At 35.4% G+C, this 17,152-nt stretch overlaps 1 protein-coding gene across 1 annotated transcript; it reads right to left on the bottom strand.

The window, feature by feature from the left end:
- Positions 1-2,164: 2,164 nt before the first annotated feature.
- On the bottom strand, positions 2,165-8,469 carry LOC107600735 (synaptotagmin-7-like). The gene is made up of 7 exons (XM_016292693.1): positions 8,445-8,469; positions 8,104-8,361; positions 5,897-6,066; positions 4,447-4,561; positions 3,872-4,071; positions 2,789-2,911; positions 2,165-2,645 (listed from the first exon to the last, which is right to left on the bottom strand). The coding sequence occupies exons 1-6, from the start codon at positions 8,467-8,469 to the stop codon at positions 2,807-2,809; spliced, it is 873 nt and encodes a 290-aa protein (XP_016148179.1). The 3' UTR covers positions 2,165-2,645; positions 2,789-2,806.
- Positions 8,470-17,152: the final 8,683 nt, after the last annotated feature.

Here is a 17,152-nt window from a genome sequence, read left to right as displayed (position 1 = left end):
AGCATCAGATGTTTGCGTCAATAAACCGCATGTGAAACAGGAAACTGACCATAGTGCCTCTTGTCGTAACACTACGGATGCTGCGTGTTTTTGCACTGTGTTACTGAGGTCCTGTTTACACTTGGTGTTAAGATGCATTTTTGTTGACCTAATTACAATGGGATGATGCTACACTGTTGTAAATGGGATCTACAATATTTAGAGCTTTTCCACTTTCAAAAACACAACTAGATGGGACAAAACAAAGCATGTCGCTTCATTAGTGCATCGTAAAACTCACTGCGATTTAGAGGCCTGCGATTTAGAGGCTGCAAAAGCAGTACTGTCAAAACATTGGAAGAACAACTTATCTTCATTGACAGAGAAAATGCAAAGTGACGAGACACAACCACAGCCAATTAAAAACTAGGCCTGTCGCAATAATCAATATATCGACTTATCGCGCAATATATGAATATGACCTCAATAATTTTTGGTGACACAATATATCGGCCATTATATTTACTTAAAAATTAATGTCACCATGTTTTGTACATTGCACTTGCGCCTGTGTCTTTTGCAGCTTCTCAAACATAAAGTGATGTAGTCATGAGGTGCTAGTTCAAATTTAAAAAGTGCTTCTACAAAAAAAGTTTCATCTGCAGATATGGTCTTGTTTAGGGATCTGTGCCTTTGTGCATACGGACATCTGACTGCTAAGTAGTGATTGTGTTTTTCAGCAATAGTGTGCACCCTTCATTTACAGAGAAAAGAAGGTCAGGGAAAAATCTGTAGATGGAAAAATCTCCATACAAGTTCTTTGTGCTTGTTACTGTGCACTTTTTGTTAGAAAATGTTTATTTACTATTTATTCAGGTTTTTTAAGGTATCTTATATTTTGATACTTAATTTCCATTATCTAAATATTCTTAAATTAAAAGTTTGTTGTCATTTGGAAGTGTGTAGGCCTTCTTGCATTATTATGCTGTTACATTATGATTATATATTCAGTGGCATAAAATGGTCTTAAATATGACAATAATATCGCTTATCGCAATTATTTCTGGGGCAATATATCACACAATGAAAAGTTGTAACCGTGACAGGCCTATTAAAAACCATTTGATATTTTGGGTTCAGTATACTGTAAGTATATGTGTATATATGTGTATTAATATGAAAAATAATAATAAATAACAGTTTCAAGACAAACATTTGTAGAAAGGAATAATGTGGCGAAATCATCTTTCAGTTTTGATTATCACAATAAAAATAAATATAATAAAATTACATGCATTTTGTGATTTAATAAATATTTTAATTTAACACGAATAATTTAATAAAACATTTTGAGCTTTCAACTTCTTACAGAGGTAGTCGAAAATGCATTTAATCGGATTGCTTTCATCATGACTATCTAGATTTTATTATTATTTTGAGTCAGTTTTTATTTTTATATTTTAATTTGAGTTAGTTTAGTAATGTTGGTGTGTTTTTGTCATTTTTAGTCTATATACATATCCGCTTCAAATTAAACTTGGTAACTAGTAAGTAGTTGAAGGAAAAAGTTATATAGGCCTATATATGAAGAGTTAATTTGCAAAAACCGATAAACACCACTTTAAAAAAAAGAGCTGATTGCCGTGCATTATTCTCCACATATAGCGCGATCTGAACCCTAAACGCGTTTTGTCAAAAAAGCCGGTTTTGTCCACTTTCAAGGCACCACGAGCTCACGTTTTACTGCAGAAGCCGACAAGCGCCCTTGTTGTTTTTGAACAGAAGCCGATAAGTCCATTTTAGCGAATCAGCGCACTGTATTCAGGTCAGGTGACAAGGCTACATTCACTTTGAAAAGATGTGCTAGCTGAGAGGAGTTTCATCAAAGCTAACGTGGCTAGAAATGTTTGCATTTATGTACTTGCGTAGATTTTGTCCCTATTTGTTGAAATGTTCTAAAATTGCTCAAACGTACTTCCCCTACGCACTTGAACTGATCCAGTCAATTAAAGTGAGTTTGAATTTTTAAGTTTTTCCGTGTTGTTCTTTTTTTTTTAAAGCAAGACCTCTTTTTTCTGTCACATAACAGCACCCACAGTACATACAGATACGCACTTGAACTGATCCAGTCAATTAAAGTGAGTTTGAATTTTTAAGTTTTTCCGTGTTGTTCTTTTTTTTTTTAAAGCAAGACCTCTTTTTTCTGTCACATAACAGCACCCACAGTACATACAGACGACGAAGAGTTCCAGCGAATTTCTACACAGTTCCAAGAAAAACATCAAGAGGTGACGAAGTCCAACACACAACAAGTTCATCCTCCTTCAACTAGGTATTGCACTGTGGTTGCGATCCTTCCGGATCTTTCCGTACGGTCAGAGGGACGGCGCGAGGGAGGTGAGACACAAACATGGCAATAGAAGGGTCTGTTCAGGAGATTGTTTTCAGCCGTTTTAAGTTCAGCGATGATAGAAGTCACCCTGTTCCGCGGTCCAGCTGTTCAGAGAACAGTCGAGTTGTCAAACTTTTTTTCTCAAGGAAGACGAGTCTGTTTACCTCTCTCAGTTACGCAAGGCTTTCTCTCCCAGTCTTCTTGGCAGTGCTTAGCCTCTTTTTGGTGGGAAAAAATAAAAGCAGTGAATAAAGGAAGGGTCTCCATAAACAAACTGCAGGAAAAAAAGAAATTGAGAAGGGAGGAAGAGAGAGAGAGGGAGAGTGAGAGAGAAAGAGAAAGAAAGATAGTTGGATGGCTTTTGGTACCCGTGTTTAAACTTGTGCATATCAACAGGGTTTTGAAGGTGATGTTTACTTTTGGTGGGCGGGTCCTTCAAGCTTTGAGAGCGTGCCATTGGGCAACGGCAGTGCGCGGATGACTCATCATGTCTTTCCAATGCTTTACCTCTGCTGGGCCACTCTTCCATGAGAGATAGATCTAGAAATATGGCATGAAAAGAAAGAAGGTGGAAGAAACAAGAACAAGGAAAAAAATAAGGATTGTGCTTCCATTGTGGTAATTTACCAATAAAGCCACAAACCTATAAACTTGAAAAAAAAAACACATTATAGTTAATAACCATTTTGTACACTATAAAAATTATTTTTTGAAGTTGTAAGTAAAACCAAGATTACTGGAGTATGTTTTACAAGAAAATAACATTTCAGTCTTTCTAAAAATATATATTGTTTTATTCAGTGTTACTTGTAATTTCTTTGTAATCAATTTAGAAATTATTATAATTAGTGAAAATGGTTTTTGCACCCATTTTTTTCAAATGTAGTTACAATTTTGTATTTTAGATAAACTTCATTAGATTTAGTAAATTCAAGTAATTTCCATGAATTAGTATATATGCTACCAATTTACCAGTATTTACTACATATATTTAATAAACAACATTATTTACCAACATATAGATATGGATACTGTAAATGTATATACTATTGGTAAGTTTGAAACAATAAGTTTGATTCATCTTCATGATCTCAAAAGTTTGGGATCAGTAAGATTTATAGAAGTGCCTTATGCTCACGAAGGTTGCATTTATCTGATGAAAAATACAGTAATATTGTGAAATTTAAAACAATTTAACATTTTCTATTGTATCAGCATCATTACTCCAGTCTTCAGTGTCACATGATCCTTCAGAAATCATTCTAATATGCTGATTTATTATCAATGTTAAAAACAGGCATACTGTTTTTTGGAACCTGTGATCATTTTTTTTTCAGGATAATTTGATGATTCTTTACCAATTTAACATATCCTTGCCAGATAAAAGTATTTATTTCTTTACACACTCACACACTGACCCCAAACATTTAAATGCTAGATTATATTGTTACAAAAGATTTCTAATATTCCAATAATTCTATCTAGTTTGTGACATCACACCTTGCCTATGACATCATTGCGGCTCAGTCTGTCCTTATCCATGACTGTGATGACGATGGTGGTCTCTCTGAGGACGTGAGCGGGGACATCAAAGGGGAAGGACTCATTAAACACGGGGTTCAAACACCTCTTCATCACCACTGTCTTCTTCTTTTCCACTCGTTTATCTTTGTTCATTAGCCACACTTTGACGTAGGGGTCTGAAACGCACACAAACAGGGAACAGTCCACAGTGATTCAGGGCCAGGGAATCAGAATTCCTGCAATGAATTCTAAATTACATTGGAGATGATTACTGCGCAGATGGCACTTTGACAAGGACATTTCCACAGAAATCCCATAATCACACAGTGCACGGAATTTAACTATATCACATTTGCATTTATTCACTTAGCAGATGCTTTGTGAAATAACTTACAGAACATTCAAGGTAAACACATACAGTATACAGTGTGTCTTGTGGGAATCGAACCCATGATGGTGTGATGTTCTACAAGATGATCTACTACAGGAATATAACTATAACATGAAGTTAAATGATTCATTTGTGAGGTTTTATGGGTGTATGTTGATACCGGATGTTCCCCCGATGTCCATGGCTTTGAGATTGCGTGCCTTGATGATGCTCACAGTGATGGTGTTGGCAGTGGGATTGTAACACAGAGTCACGAGCAGGTCTCCTCGACTCCCCTGAAGATAAGAACACAGTAAGGTCAGTACTGGACCTGTTCATTTGTTTAAACCTCAGTCACGCAAGCTGCTTCATATGAGGCCTCAGTTTTTTCTGTGAGAAATAATGGAGCAAACACATATTATTATAAAAAAAATTTCAACTAGTCAGTGGTTGACCTTTATAGGATTTTCAGTGTTTGATGCTAATATTTAGTTGAAACATATTTCTATTATTATTTCATTTTAATTAATTTTTTTAAAAATATTTTATTTTTACATATTTTATGTAAAATAATTACAATTATTTTACAATATAATTGTATTGTATTTAATATTTATTCTGGTACTGTGTTTTTCAATATTATTTATTTAAAATGTATTATGTTTATATATATATATATATATATATATATATATATATATAGATAGATAGATAGATAGATAGATATCAATAAATATATAATATATACACATACAATTTAATGATGGCAAATAAGACACACAACAGCTAAAATTAAATTTTTTCAATAATTCTTTTTCATTTTTATTCCATTTGTATATTTTCTTGTTTACATTAAAATTAGTACATTATATTATATTCAGTAGTAATATTTATTATGTGTGTGCATATATAATAAAAATACATATTATAAATATTATTATTAAATATATTTTATATACAACCAATTAATGATAGCAAATACGACACACAATAAAAAATGTAAAAGGTCAGCCAATTAATATATCTGTCTATATATCGTAATACTGTATATCTGAACCATATATTGCTTGTTGCTTGCTAAAATTGTCTGCTACAAAATTCTTCCATTCCTTCAACAATGATCACATATGCAGTTCTAATCACCTCATGTTAAATGTGACTTCATGTAATATTTGCACTTTTAACAATTCATTTGTCACACCACAAGACCATTTCAATGAACTCTTACGTTTCAGTCCAAACCCCACAGCTTCAAACACTAAGCACAGAACGGGCGATGGACTTTCACGCTGAAATCAATGAACCCATGGGAGATCTTTAGGATGCCTCATGCCAGAAAGCCTACCTGGAGAACCTCAAAAACTCTTTATGCTCTTTTTCTTGTGTAAAAGGGCTAAAACATTTGACAGCACCATTACTTGAGGCACGTCGTACTCTACCCACTGCACAATTAAAGTTGTATTGTTCCTGTCCCCAGCCAACCACTTTCAGTCACTTCATCTCTTTGGACGCTTTTCTTTGACTATTATTGGCGTCTGTTGCTCCTGCTTTGGTGTCTTTGGCTCCTTCCTCTCTTCAGCTTTCATAATGACAGAAATTGTAATTTAGTGGAAACACACAGATCCACTCACACTGCCATCGCTGCAGGGTTTCAGCTCCTTCCAGAAGGTCTGCATGTGGGCCAGATCGATCTTGTTCAGGGGGACGGACACCTCTCCTATAGGGTCATTCCTGCTAAAACGGTCATAATCTAGCACTTGCAGGTACAGTGTGCGCTGGACCACCTTCTCAAACGGGAACCCTGGGAGAGAGAGATGAGAGGAGGATCATTTTAGCTCACTCAAATTATTTACAGCTCAATATGGGGTACAAAAATACTTTGGACCGGCCCCCTTCATTGACCGCTTGATGCACACTGCATACAAAATTGCATACTTTTGTTTCCGTTGGGAAATGTTTCCTGTTTAGAAGGTGCTGGGTTGATATGGGCACTTGTGACGAAGAACTAATACACAATTGAGGATTTATTTAATTTACATTTGTTGGGTTAAAATGATGTAAAAACCACATGCTTTTGACCTGACAGTTCATAATGAAGTGAAATTAAATAAATAAAAATCATATACATATCTGATCTATATACTATTGTGCAAAGGTAAGTTTAATACTGTAATACTTTTAAAATAATTAATATTTAATACTTTAGAGTAAAGTTTCAGTTATAAATTGATCAAAAGTGACAGTAGGTATTTATAACATCACAAAAGATTTTAAATAAATGCTGTTCTTTTAAACTTATAACAACATATCATGGTTTCAACAAAAATATTAAGCGGCACAACTGATTTCAACATTGATAATAATCAGAAATGTTTCTTGAGAAGCAAATCAGCATATTAGAATGATTTCTGAAGGATCATGTGACACTGAAAACTGGAGTAATGATGCTGAAAATTCAACTTTATCATCACAGGAATAAATTAGATTTTAAAATGTATACAAATATAAATTAGTTATTTTAAAGGGGTCCATATTATGCTTTTTCACTTTTTTCATTTTAGTCAGTGTATAGTGTGTATGTTTGGGCATAAAAAAGATCTAGAAAGTTACAAATCTCAAAGTCCACTCCAAAGGGAGATATTTCGTTTTTTAAAAATCCCTTTTCAAGAACTACAACAAACGGCTCGTTTGGACTACAGCGTTTGTTTTCCGGGCTTTGTGATATCACAAAGCGGCCCATTAAAATATCATTAAAAAGAATTCCTGCCTACAGAAATTAGAATGGCTGGGGGGTGGGGAGGGGCGAGGTTGTGGTTAGAACGCTTGGTTGAGTGAGCGCATGAGACGAGACGACGAAGAAGAGCTGCTGCAGAGTTAGTGCATCAGAGAAAACGAAGAAGAAGAGCTGCTGTGCTGTAGCTTAAAAATTTCGGCATTCTTACAAGTATAACACGACGTAGCTGGGCGCCGTGGACAGACGCCAAAAGGCACCGCCGGTGTGCCTACACTCATAGAAAATAATGTATTTGAATTTTAAAGATGTGGCGCGACGCTGCACTTCTCGTCCGGTGCGCGACCGCCTGAAACGCAGTTTTTTTCACCTCCGTGCCCAAACGTCTTTGTTTGGGCTTCCGAAAGCGGATGATGTCAGGAAACAGTGGTTGCAATTTATTTTTTAACTCTGTCCCTGAGCATTATAACCCCAATTTGCTATTGTGTGCTGCGCATTTTACTGAGGACAGCTTCCACAACATGAGGGAGTACAGTGCCGGATTCGCCCAAAAGTTTTTGTTGAAAGACCGAGCAAGGGGAGGGGCAGTACTGAAACACCGTCTAAGCTGTTTGCCAATCACAACGCACTGGGACAGTTAACCAATCACAACACATTTTGTTTTTCGGAAGGCGGACCTTCATCAAAGCCGGAACTAATCGAGCCGTTTGTGCCAGGCTGGGGAGAAAGGTATTGTAATAATGTAAATTATGTGAAAAATAATGCGTTTTTCGAACCACCAATCATGGGAGCATGTTCTAGTACACCCCCAAAACAAAATCAAGACTTTGTAAAAGAGCATAATAGGACCCCTTTAAATAGTAAAACATTTTACAATATTACTGTTTTTACTGTATTTTTGATCAAATAAATGCCTTTATAAAAGACTTATTTAAAAAATATTCAAATTTTTCCTTTCAAAGGAAAGTGAGTTAAATCATATATACACATAAACATGATTTAACGAGTGCGATGTCTGGCTACATGCGAGGAACCAACTTTGAACTGCAAAAGTCCAATAAACTCTAAACATATAATAATGTAGCTGAGATATCAAAACATACTGACCTTCAAATAGGAAGGTCTCGTTCCAGTGAGGGTTGAGGTTCTTTCTTTTGACCTTGGTCTCAAGTTTGTGCTTCTTGTCTGGCAGAAGGTAGAGTTTGACGAATGGATCTGACGTGCCGGAGAAATCTTTCGCAGGTAGATCCTGACCCTTCAGGATTTTCACTGTCAGTGTGGAGTCCTGAAAACTGTATCCCACGCTGAACTGGATGCGTCCCAGCTTCTCACACACGGGTCCTTCGTGTTCCTCTTCCTCAGAGCCTGGGGACAACTTACAAACCAAAGTGGACAAGATTGTCATTAAAAAGCTTAATAACTCCTCATTAAATCATTATTATCAAAACCACACTGCAGTGTGTCCTGCACCATAACTGAATCTATAGCAGTGTGGCTAAATAAATTATTTTTAAATTAAATGTGATGATATGAAATACTAGGTACTGCAAAATAATACAATTAATAAACACAAACACTCACAAAGTCCTATTGCATCTTTACTGGTTGTATGGGGGAAAAGACAATAAATAAATAAATAAATAAATACAAAGAGTACAGGGACAAATTAAGTAAAGATTGATTGATTAATTAAATAAAGGATTTTTTATTGTTATTCAAAACTTAACTGACGTTGAAACAAAACAAAAATATAAATACAAATATTCAATAAAAACTTTTTATAAAATATTAAACAAAGTAGCCCTTTCAACTGAATGAAATAAATTAGAATTAAGTTAAGAAGCTAATTCAAAATATTAATAAATACAAGTATTATAAAAAATATTACTGAACTATCACTGAATCTGATTCATGAACAGTTGACTCTTATGAACAAGTTCTTTTAATGTGTCAAAAGCATTCACGTACAAGTTATTAGTTTAAAATCAAAAACCTTAATAAAAAATATACTTAGTTGCCATATGAGACAAAATATAAGTTAAATATCTCAAAACTTCAAACTTTGAAGTCTGAAGATCTAAAATTACTACAACTAAAATTTAAATAAATGCCAAACAGAAACAAAAAACTAATAAAACAAAAGCACATAACAAAACCACTAAAACTTCAACTAAAGATAAAACTGAAAATACAAAAATAAAAGTTAATTCAAAATATGAATTAATACTAGTATAGAAATGATACTAAAATAACAATGAATCTGCATCAAGAACAGATGATTCTTATGAACCGATTCTTTTAGTGAATCAGTCAAAAGCACTCACAAACTCACAAGTTATCAGTTTATATACCAAAATGTGTGTATATATATATATATATATATATATATATACACACACACACATACATACATACATATATATATATATATATATATACACATACATACATACATACATATATATATATTTGTTTTGCATTGCTTTCTTATGAGAATATCATAAAATTATCTTAACAACATGCTCTATTGAAATCAACTGAGCCAAGTCTCTTGTGCTTCACAATATTGTTATGTTAGTAACTACTAGTTTGAATCGGGCAAACTAATGGAACAGACTCCCCTGCTGCCTAAACATGACTAACAAAACACTGCACTTGTCAAATATGAGACAAAAAAGTTGCCGGGATGCTCTCTAACGAGATGTGAAAAGCTGTTGCTTTCACATTAATATGTGGTGAAGGGCGAAAAGTTGGGAACCGGTTGGTGGTCTTTACAAACACCTTAGTGATCCATCACTTAAAGTGGTCTGACAAGCAGCAGCATATCGAATTAATGAACTCCCATCTGTGTCAGGACCTTGGCTAAAAGTTGGGCTTAATTTGACATGCCATGCCCCAATGCCCGGATCCCTCCAGTGGGCTGCGAGAGGCTGGCGCTTACAAGAGCTTCTGGCACCCTCTTAAAGAGGAAGCACCATCATTAGCCCTCATCACATCTCTTTAAAAATGCCTTACCACCCACATAATGACACGCAGACCCTGTGAAGGCCGTCGTCCGTGTCCCAGCAGCACATTGTACCAGTTCTAATTACGGGCCTTTTGTGGAGGTAAGTTCCCTTTGACACATCTCTGTGTGTGACTGACTGCAGTAAGGGAAAGCACCAATTACACATGATGCATCCCTGTGTTTAAAGGGTTTACATCAAAACTAGTGCCACGTCAGAGAAGCAAAACAAGAAGAAAACTATGGAAGCTCATTGCCACCACAAATTAAAAGTATAAAAACAATTTCTCACAATCCGGAGATGTTTAACTCGCAAATTGTGAGATATAAAGTTGCAAAAAAGTTGGAAGTGTGAGATAAAGTCACAATTTTTTATTTTATGTAATCTCTGTCAGGGCTCTGCCCTGGCAGCTTTGTCTGTGTTGTCGTTGTTTAATGTTTCTTTGTTTGTCTTGTGTTTGCACACATTGTTTTGTCTTCGTTTATGCTTGCCATGTGTTCCTGTGGTCCCACCTCCTTGTTTCCCTTGGTCACGCCCACTTGTTTAGGCCTTGTCTTGTCTTCGTTTCTGTAATTGGGCTCACCTGTCCCTCGTGTACTTTCCTCCCTTTATATTGTGCTGTTTTTCCTCTTGTGGTTGCTGGTTCGTCTTGTGCCATAGAGACAGTTACTGACTTGCTGCTCTATATTCCAGGCTTACCCTGCTATTGTGTACCCTTGTTGTAGTTTTTGCTCTTGATTATTCTATCTCCTGATTTTGGATTTGTTCTTTAGTATCATGCTTTAATTTACTTGTAACATCTTATTTAGTTGTTCATTAATCTTGCTCCTACTCCTGAGCTGTTTAGCTTTTATACTTTAGTTTTTTTGTAGGCCAAAACCTAGATATTTACATTACGTTTTTGTTTAGTTTTACTAACAAAAAGTTTTTATAAACTGATAACTTGTGAGTTTGTGAGTGCTTTTGACTGATTCACTAAAAGAATCGGTTCATAAGAAATCTCAGAATTCTGAAGAAAAAAGTCACAATTCTGAGATATAAATTCAGAGTAAAAAAAGTAAAAAAATTGCAAGATGTAAGCTCAGAATATGTAGGAAAAATATGCAAACTCATTACAAGTTTATAACCTACAATTATGCCATATAAACTTGTGAGAAAAAAATCTGAAATATACGGTGGTCGAGAAGTGCAAAGCAAATCACAATTCTGAAAACAAAATAAATTACAAACTCAAATGCAAGTCATAATAAATTCTTTCTATTTGAATACATTTGAAAATGTCATTTATTCCTGTTATGCAAAGCTGAATTTTCAGCATCATTACTCCAGTCTTCAGTGTCACATAATCCTCCAGAAATCATTCTTATATGCTGATTTGCTGCTCCAGAAACATTGCTAATTAATTACAATGTTGAAAACAGGTATGCTGCTTAATACTTTTGTGGAAACTGTGGTACGTACTGTAGGTAGTAGACAGCAAGGCAGTTTATTTAGGAACAAAGCCTTAGTGAAGTCACATTGAGCTACAGTCTGACATTGTCCTCACTGGAAAGCTAAAAAAATAGTGCCAAATAATGCGACAATGTTCTGCCTGGGATGAAGTGTATGAAGAAAGGACACAACAGAAATGCTGCTGTGAGACAAACATTACGTCCAGTATTTACTCAGATCAGAACAGCAAAGAGATAAAAGGATGGAAAACCTGTGAGATAAAACAGTGTCTTTCATATTCTTTTTTCGTATTAAAGAATGTATGGATCAATAGAAAGCCAAAGCACAAACACGATTATCATCACAGCTAAAGGGTCTAACAAATGAATTTTGAAGTGAAATCAGTAACAAAAGAATTGGACTCTGAAAAACAGAGAGATGTCATGGCCAAGGGCGTAGTTTTGGTTTGAACATTGGGGGGTTGAAGTGTGAAGTGTTTTAGTAGAGTCACGGGTCATGCTCACTCATAAGGTTTATTTATTTGTTTGCTTGCTTACATATTTATTTTTGTGAAATGGTCTTTTGTGCTATTATCTATGCAAAGTTGATGCAATAAAGTAATATCATAGTTAACAATTACTTGTGTGCATAATAAGTGACGAGTTGGGAGTGAGAATGTGTTGATCTATTCCACAAAATTACAGTTCATTAACTGAATGAATTAACTCGGTGAAATGTCATGCAGGCACTTCTGTGTTCATTAATACTTAATCTTAATTGTGGATTGGTCTTCCCCACATATTGAAGACCACAAGGACAAGAAAGTAAATATATTACATTGGTCGAACGACAAGAAATAAAATGTTTAATTTAAAATTCTTGATTCCTAGAGTAACTCACAAATCTATTCACTTTTTTTTAGATTATGACAGGCCAAACAATGTCTGCATGGAAAAAAAATCCCATTTGCCGTTTGATTGTTTTTGGATGCTTGCATTTGGATACAACAAATTTCAAGAATTGAGATTTGTTTGCTCTTTGATGGATTCTATTATTGATTTGAAATCGTGTTACTGTGAATGGAACCAAGCGCAAGATCCTCCTTTTTTTCATTTTTGATACTTCAATGAGAAAATCTTTCATCACATTATCACTTCACTGGCTAGGCTTCACTTATTTTAGTTTGTTTTCTTTGCAGCACATTTGGTTTAGACATTTGCTACACAAATACTTGAAGAGCCTGACCGTCTGGTTGGTCAGTGCCTTCCTGTTTGTTTTATTGTCTCTTATATATACAAAAATAGCCCTTTATCACTGAGCACATGCAAAGGTGGCACAGTGTAGATCAACCGTACAGAAATGAAGGCTACATTCACTGTGTTTCTTTTTTTGAGTCTTTTTGGACTGAGCTTTAGTCTGTACAGAAAACACTTCCTTGTGAAAAAAAGAATGACCTGGGAAGATGCGCAGACATACTGCAGAAAGCACCATGATGACCTGTCCACTGCCAGTGAAGAAGAGGCACAACAGATTTCCACTAATCCAGAAAACAATGATGGATATTTTTGGATTGGACTGCACATGATTTCTAACAACCTATGGAGTTGGTCTGGAGGTGAGGATCAAAACATTGACTATTGGGACATTTGGGAACCAAGCGGCGTCGCTGAAAAGTGTGGCGGTGTAAGCAGATATACTGCTAAACTGCACAATATGATGTGCTCTTATTATTTTCCATTCTACTGTATGGAGGTGTTTAAGCCCATTCTGGTGCATCAGAATAAGACATGGGATGAATCTCTGAACTACTGCAGGCAGAACTACATTGACTTGGTGAGCCTAAGTTCTCAAATATATATGGAAAAGGTGATAAATGAGACTCTAACATCCCAGACAGCTTATGTGTGGACTGGTCTGCGCTTTATGGCTGGTCATTGGTTCTGGGTCAGTGGAGATGATCTTCAATATAAAGCCTGGTCTGAGGGAGAGATCCAGTGCCCTTCTGGAAATCTGCGCTGTGGAGCTCTGGATAGAGAAGAGATGGTCTGGAAACCCACAGACTGTGAGGAAAGACATAATTTTCTCTGCCTTAAGAAGCCATAAAAGTGCTTAAAATATATGCATTCTGATATGTACACTTTCACGTGCAGCTTGGTATATATGTGTGCTCAACTGATTTGAAACAGATACTCTAACCAATCTTTAGTGTTTTGTAATGACAAAATACATATACTATATAATAGTTTGAAATCTGACACATTAGCCATAGAGTCATCATATATATTGCCTTATTTAACAATATATTAGTTAAACTGAAATCTTTTCTGGGGTTGATAAGACATGCGTGGTTTAGTTTATATTTACATTTGTAAGTTTATGCATTTATTGTTTTATGTATTGTAAAATAGAATTTGCACAGGTATCTCTCGAGATAATGGCATAATCATTGTTTTTTTTTTTTAGATAAAATAAAAGTTTAATGGACTTTTTGTTAGCATTTTATCTATGGTTTAATTGTGTTACTTTAGCAAATATACTGTTTTTAATGTACAGTATGTGTAAGAAATATTTTTATAATACTCCTGATATTAGTTCTATGATCACATGAAACTGTTAGTGTAAGATTTTGATGATCATTAAAAAAAATCAAGAAAAGCTATTTGAAAAACCTTTACTGTAAAATGTATCCTCTCCTGTATGTTTACATAAACACAAATGTAATCGTGATTGTCATGTTGTGGTTTTCAGAGGTCAAAATAAAACAATAAAAATATTTCACTGGTCAACTTACTTTTAAAATTTCTACACAAAGATTTGATTTTTGAATTAAATTATATTGCAAAGCGAGCAAGAGATCAGAATAAGCGTATAAGTAGCTAGTAGCTGCACACAAACTTTAGTGGCAATCCTAAAAAGTTAGATATTGTTTGAAGGTGAACATAAAAGTAATATAGTGTCATTTATGAGGTATAATGCACATCGATATTTGATTGCTATTAGTTTATATTTTACCCAAAATGAAAAATACCGTCATTATTTACTCACCCTCAAGTTATTTCAAACATATGTGATCATTCTTCTGTGGACAGAAGATATTTTGAAGAAATTTTCAACTGTTTTTGTTCACACAATGAAAGTCTCTTGCATCCAAAACAACACTGAACCCCACTGACTTATATTCAGACATTTTTCAAAATATCTTCTTTTGCGTTCCACAGAAGGAAAGTCATACACTTTTAGAATGACATGAGGGTGAGTAAATGATGATAAAATGTTCATTTTTGGGTGAGCTATCCCTTAGATACAGATTTTATTTAATTGTAGAGTGATTAAATTATAAATTAGCGTTTTTCACAATTCCGTGTTTCTGGCTTCCGGATTGGGGCTTGCAGGGTAAAAGTTTTTCCAGTGACAACTGCGAATCATAGTCTTTTTATACAAATTAGAGGTTATAAAATGCTTAAACTGCCGGTACTTTACTCTACAAAGCGCAAACATTTCACAATTAACTTTTTGCATCAGCTCGGGTCATCAAATACAAGTTTGTTTAATTCTAAATGGTGGCAGTAATAATTCAGTTAGTTTTGCCGTTATGTCCGTTTGGTGCTGGATGTGCATTATGTGCATAATTTTTTTCACTATTACTATTATTATTAAAATAATATTGTATTTTCTACTTGCTCTCCTTTGCATTATTAACGTGATGGTTTAAATGTACGTTGTATAATGTGCACTGGGAAATAAATCTTAAACAAGAGTTGACTAGGATTCATGACTTTATTCCTATTGTATCAGATTACGTTGTTGTGTTGAGTTTAATATGCTTCAACCGGACTCAGTTAGAATTGTTTAATGTATTCTTGAAAAAAATGTGCATCTGGACATAAATGTTGTAAATTTTAAGTAATTTATTATGTGGGGATTCGAGGGAAATAACAGTAAAATTAGATAATACGCTCATATGTACCGGAGTCCAAAAACTATATAAAAAGGGATGTCGGAGATGGAGAATAGAAACCATCCGGTGCTATATTGAGCGTATTATCTCACGAGTCAGTGGTCTGAGTGGCCATATAAGTTACAAACAAGTAAAATGTTATTTCTCTGTAGATTATATAACAACAACTTGGAAAACAGACAAAACAGAAAAGGTAAGAAGCTTACATATATTAAAGAAAATTACATATACTAATATAATAGGCGCAGATCTGTGAAGGAAATAACTTTACCCTGCAGTGACGTAATTTCCGATTTTTGTGAAAAAGGCTAATCCTGTTTAATTTTACAGTAGTCACAGGTCATCCTGTGAATGCTTATGCAACGGAGGCCAGCTGGTAAGAGCTGCGCAGGTAAACCTCACTCCCCTGATCTCAAGAGGTGCACTGGCAACTGACGCTAAAGGCTGCGGTCTGTAGTGTCTTGTTAGTGCACCCACCTCCCATGCTGGAAACACTGGTTCGAATCCTGCTTGAAACAAGAATGAGGGGGGCAGAACCGGAGGGGCTACACTTATACTAACTCAGTTGCTTGCCCGCATTTTGAAGTAGGCCTATGGCAAAATCTCTTAGTCATGCACAAGTTGGATTTTGTACTCTTAATTTTGAATAAATAGATTATCTGCTTTTCTGTTTCAGCTAATTTGCACACGATTTCTTTCTTCATTTGTTACACAAATAGTTGAAGAGAGTAAGAGTCTGATTGGCCAGTGTTTTACTTTCTTTTATTGGTCTCTTATCTACAAAACATTGGAGGGGTGTGATAACATTATCGAGTTCCTACAAAGGTTTCACTGCCTAGATTATCTGTTCAGAAATTAAAGGGGTCATGAACTGCCTTTGTTTTTTTGTATTTTGTTCTGTTCTCTGAGGTCCACTTATAATGTTTTCAAGATTTTTACATCAAAAATCAATAATTTAGTTTCGACCCATCTCATCAGAATGCTCTGTTTGAATAGGCGTGGCGGATTATAGACTCAGAAGTAAACGCCCACTGCTATGATTGGCTAACAGTGAAAGTGAAGTGACATGTGGCCAAGTATGGTGACCCATTCTTGCAATTAGTGCTCTGCATTTATCCCATCCAAAGTGCACACACACAGCAGTGAACACACACACACACCATGAACACACACCCGGAGCAGTGGGCAGCCATTTTTTGCTGCGGCGCCCGGGGAGCAGTTGGGGGTTCGGTGCCTTGCTCAAGGGCACCTCAGTCGTGGTACTGAAGGTGGGAGAGAGCACTGTACATTCACTCCCCCCACCTACAATCCCTGCCAGTACGAGACTCGAACCCGCAACCTTTGGGTTACGAGTCCGACTCTCTAACCATTAGGCTGCTGCTGTGATTTAGGTTAAAAATGCATAAATACTCAATACATATCAGATCTGTAATAACAGACAAAGCAATACTGATCACGTAATGAAAACAGTTACTCACACTTGTGTGGTCCAATAACACAGCGTAGTCTTTTAGTTTCAGTCTTTTTTGAAAATCCTGTGTGGAATTGTGCCTTGTTTGTAAACAAATCTGTGGTAAAATGAAGTGATCAAAGTACCAAGTTCTTACTGATGTGGTTTGGCACTCAGTGTTGGGTATAACAAGTTACTGTAATTAAATTACTTATCCACTGAAAAAGTAAAGTAAGGGATTACTGCTCATCTTTATGTAATTGAATTACAGTTACTTCTAAAGTACTTGCGTTACATACTGTAAATAGTTTC

The sequence above is a fragment of the Sinocyclocheilus grahami genome, unplaced genomic scaffold, assembly GCF_001515645.1.
Source record: "Sinocyclocheilus grahami isolate Dianchi unplaced genomic scaffold, SAMN03320097.WGS_v1.1 scaffold290.1, whole genome shotgun sequence".
NCBI lineage: Eukaryota > Metazoa > Chordata > Actinopteri > Cypriniformes > Cyprinidae > Sinocyclocheilus > Sinocyclocheilus grahami.
Note: the sequence above shows the minus strand (reverse complement) of the source record. Positions and strands in the feature narration are given on the sequence as shown.

What these genes read in the sequence shown, in the direction of transcription:
- LOC107600735 (XM_016292693.1), bottom strand. Translation starts at nt 8,469, where the DNA reads ATGGTGCAGGACACACTGCAGTGTG. An exon ending in GCAGGACACACTGCAGTGTG is followed by an intron (nt 8,362 to 8,444) that starts GTTTTGATAATA and finishes AGTTGTCCCCAG; the next exon opens with GCTCTGAGGAAGAGGAACAC. An exon ending in GCAATGATGTCATAGGCAAG is followed by an intron (nt 2,912 to 3,871) that starts GTGTGATGTCAC and finishes CCATATTTCTAG; the next exon opens with ATCTATCTCTCATGGAAGAG.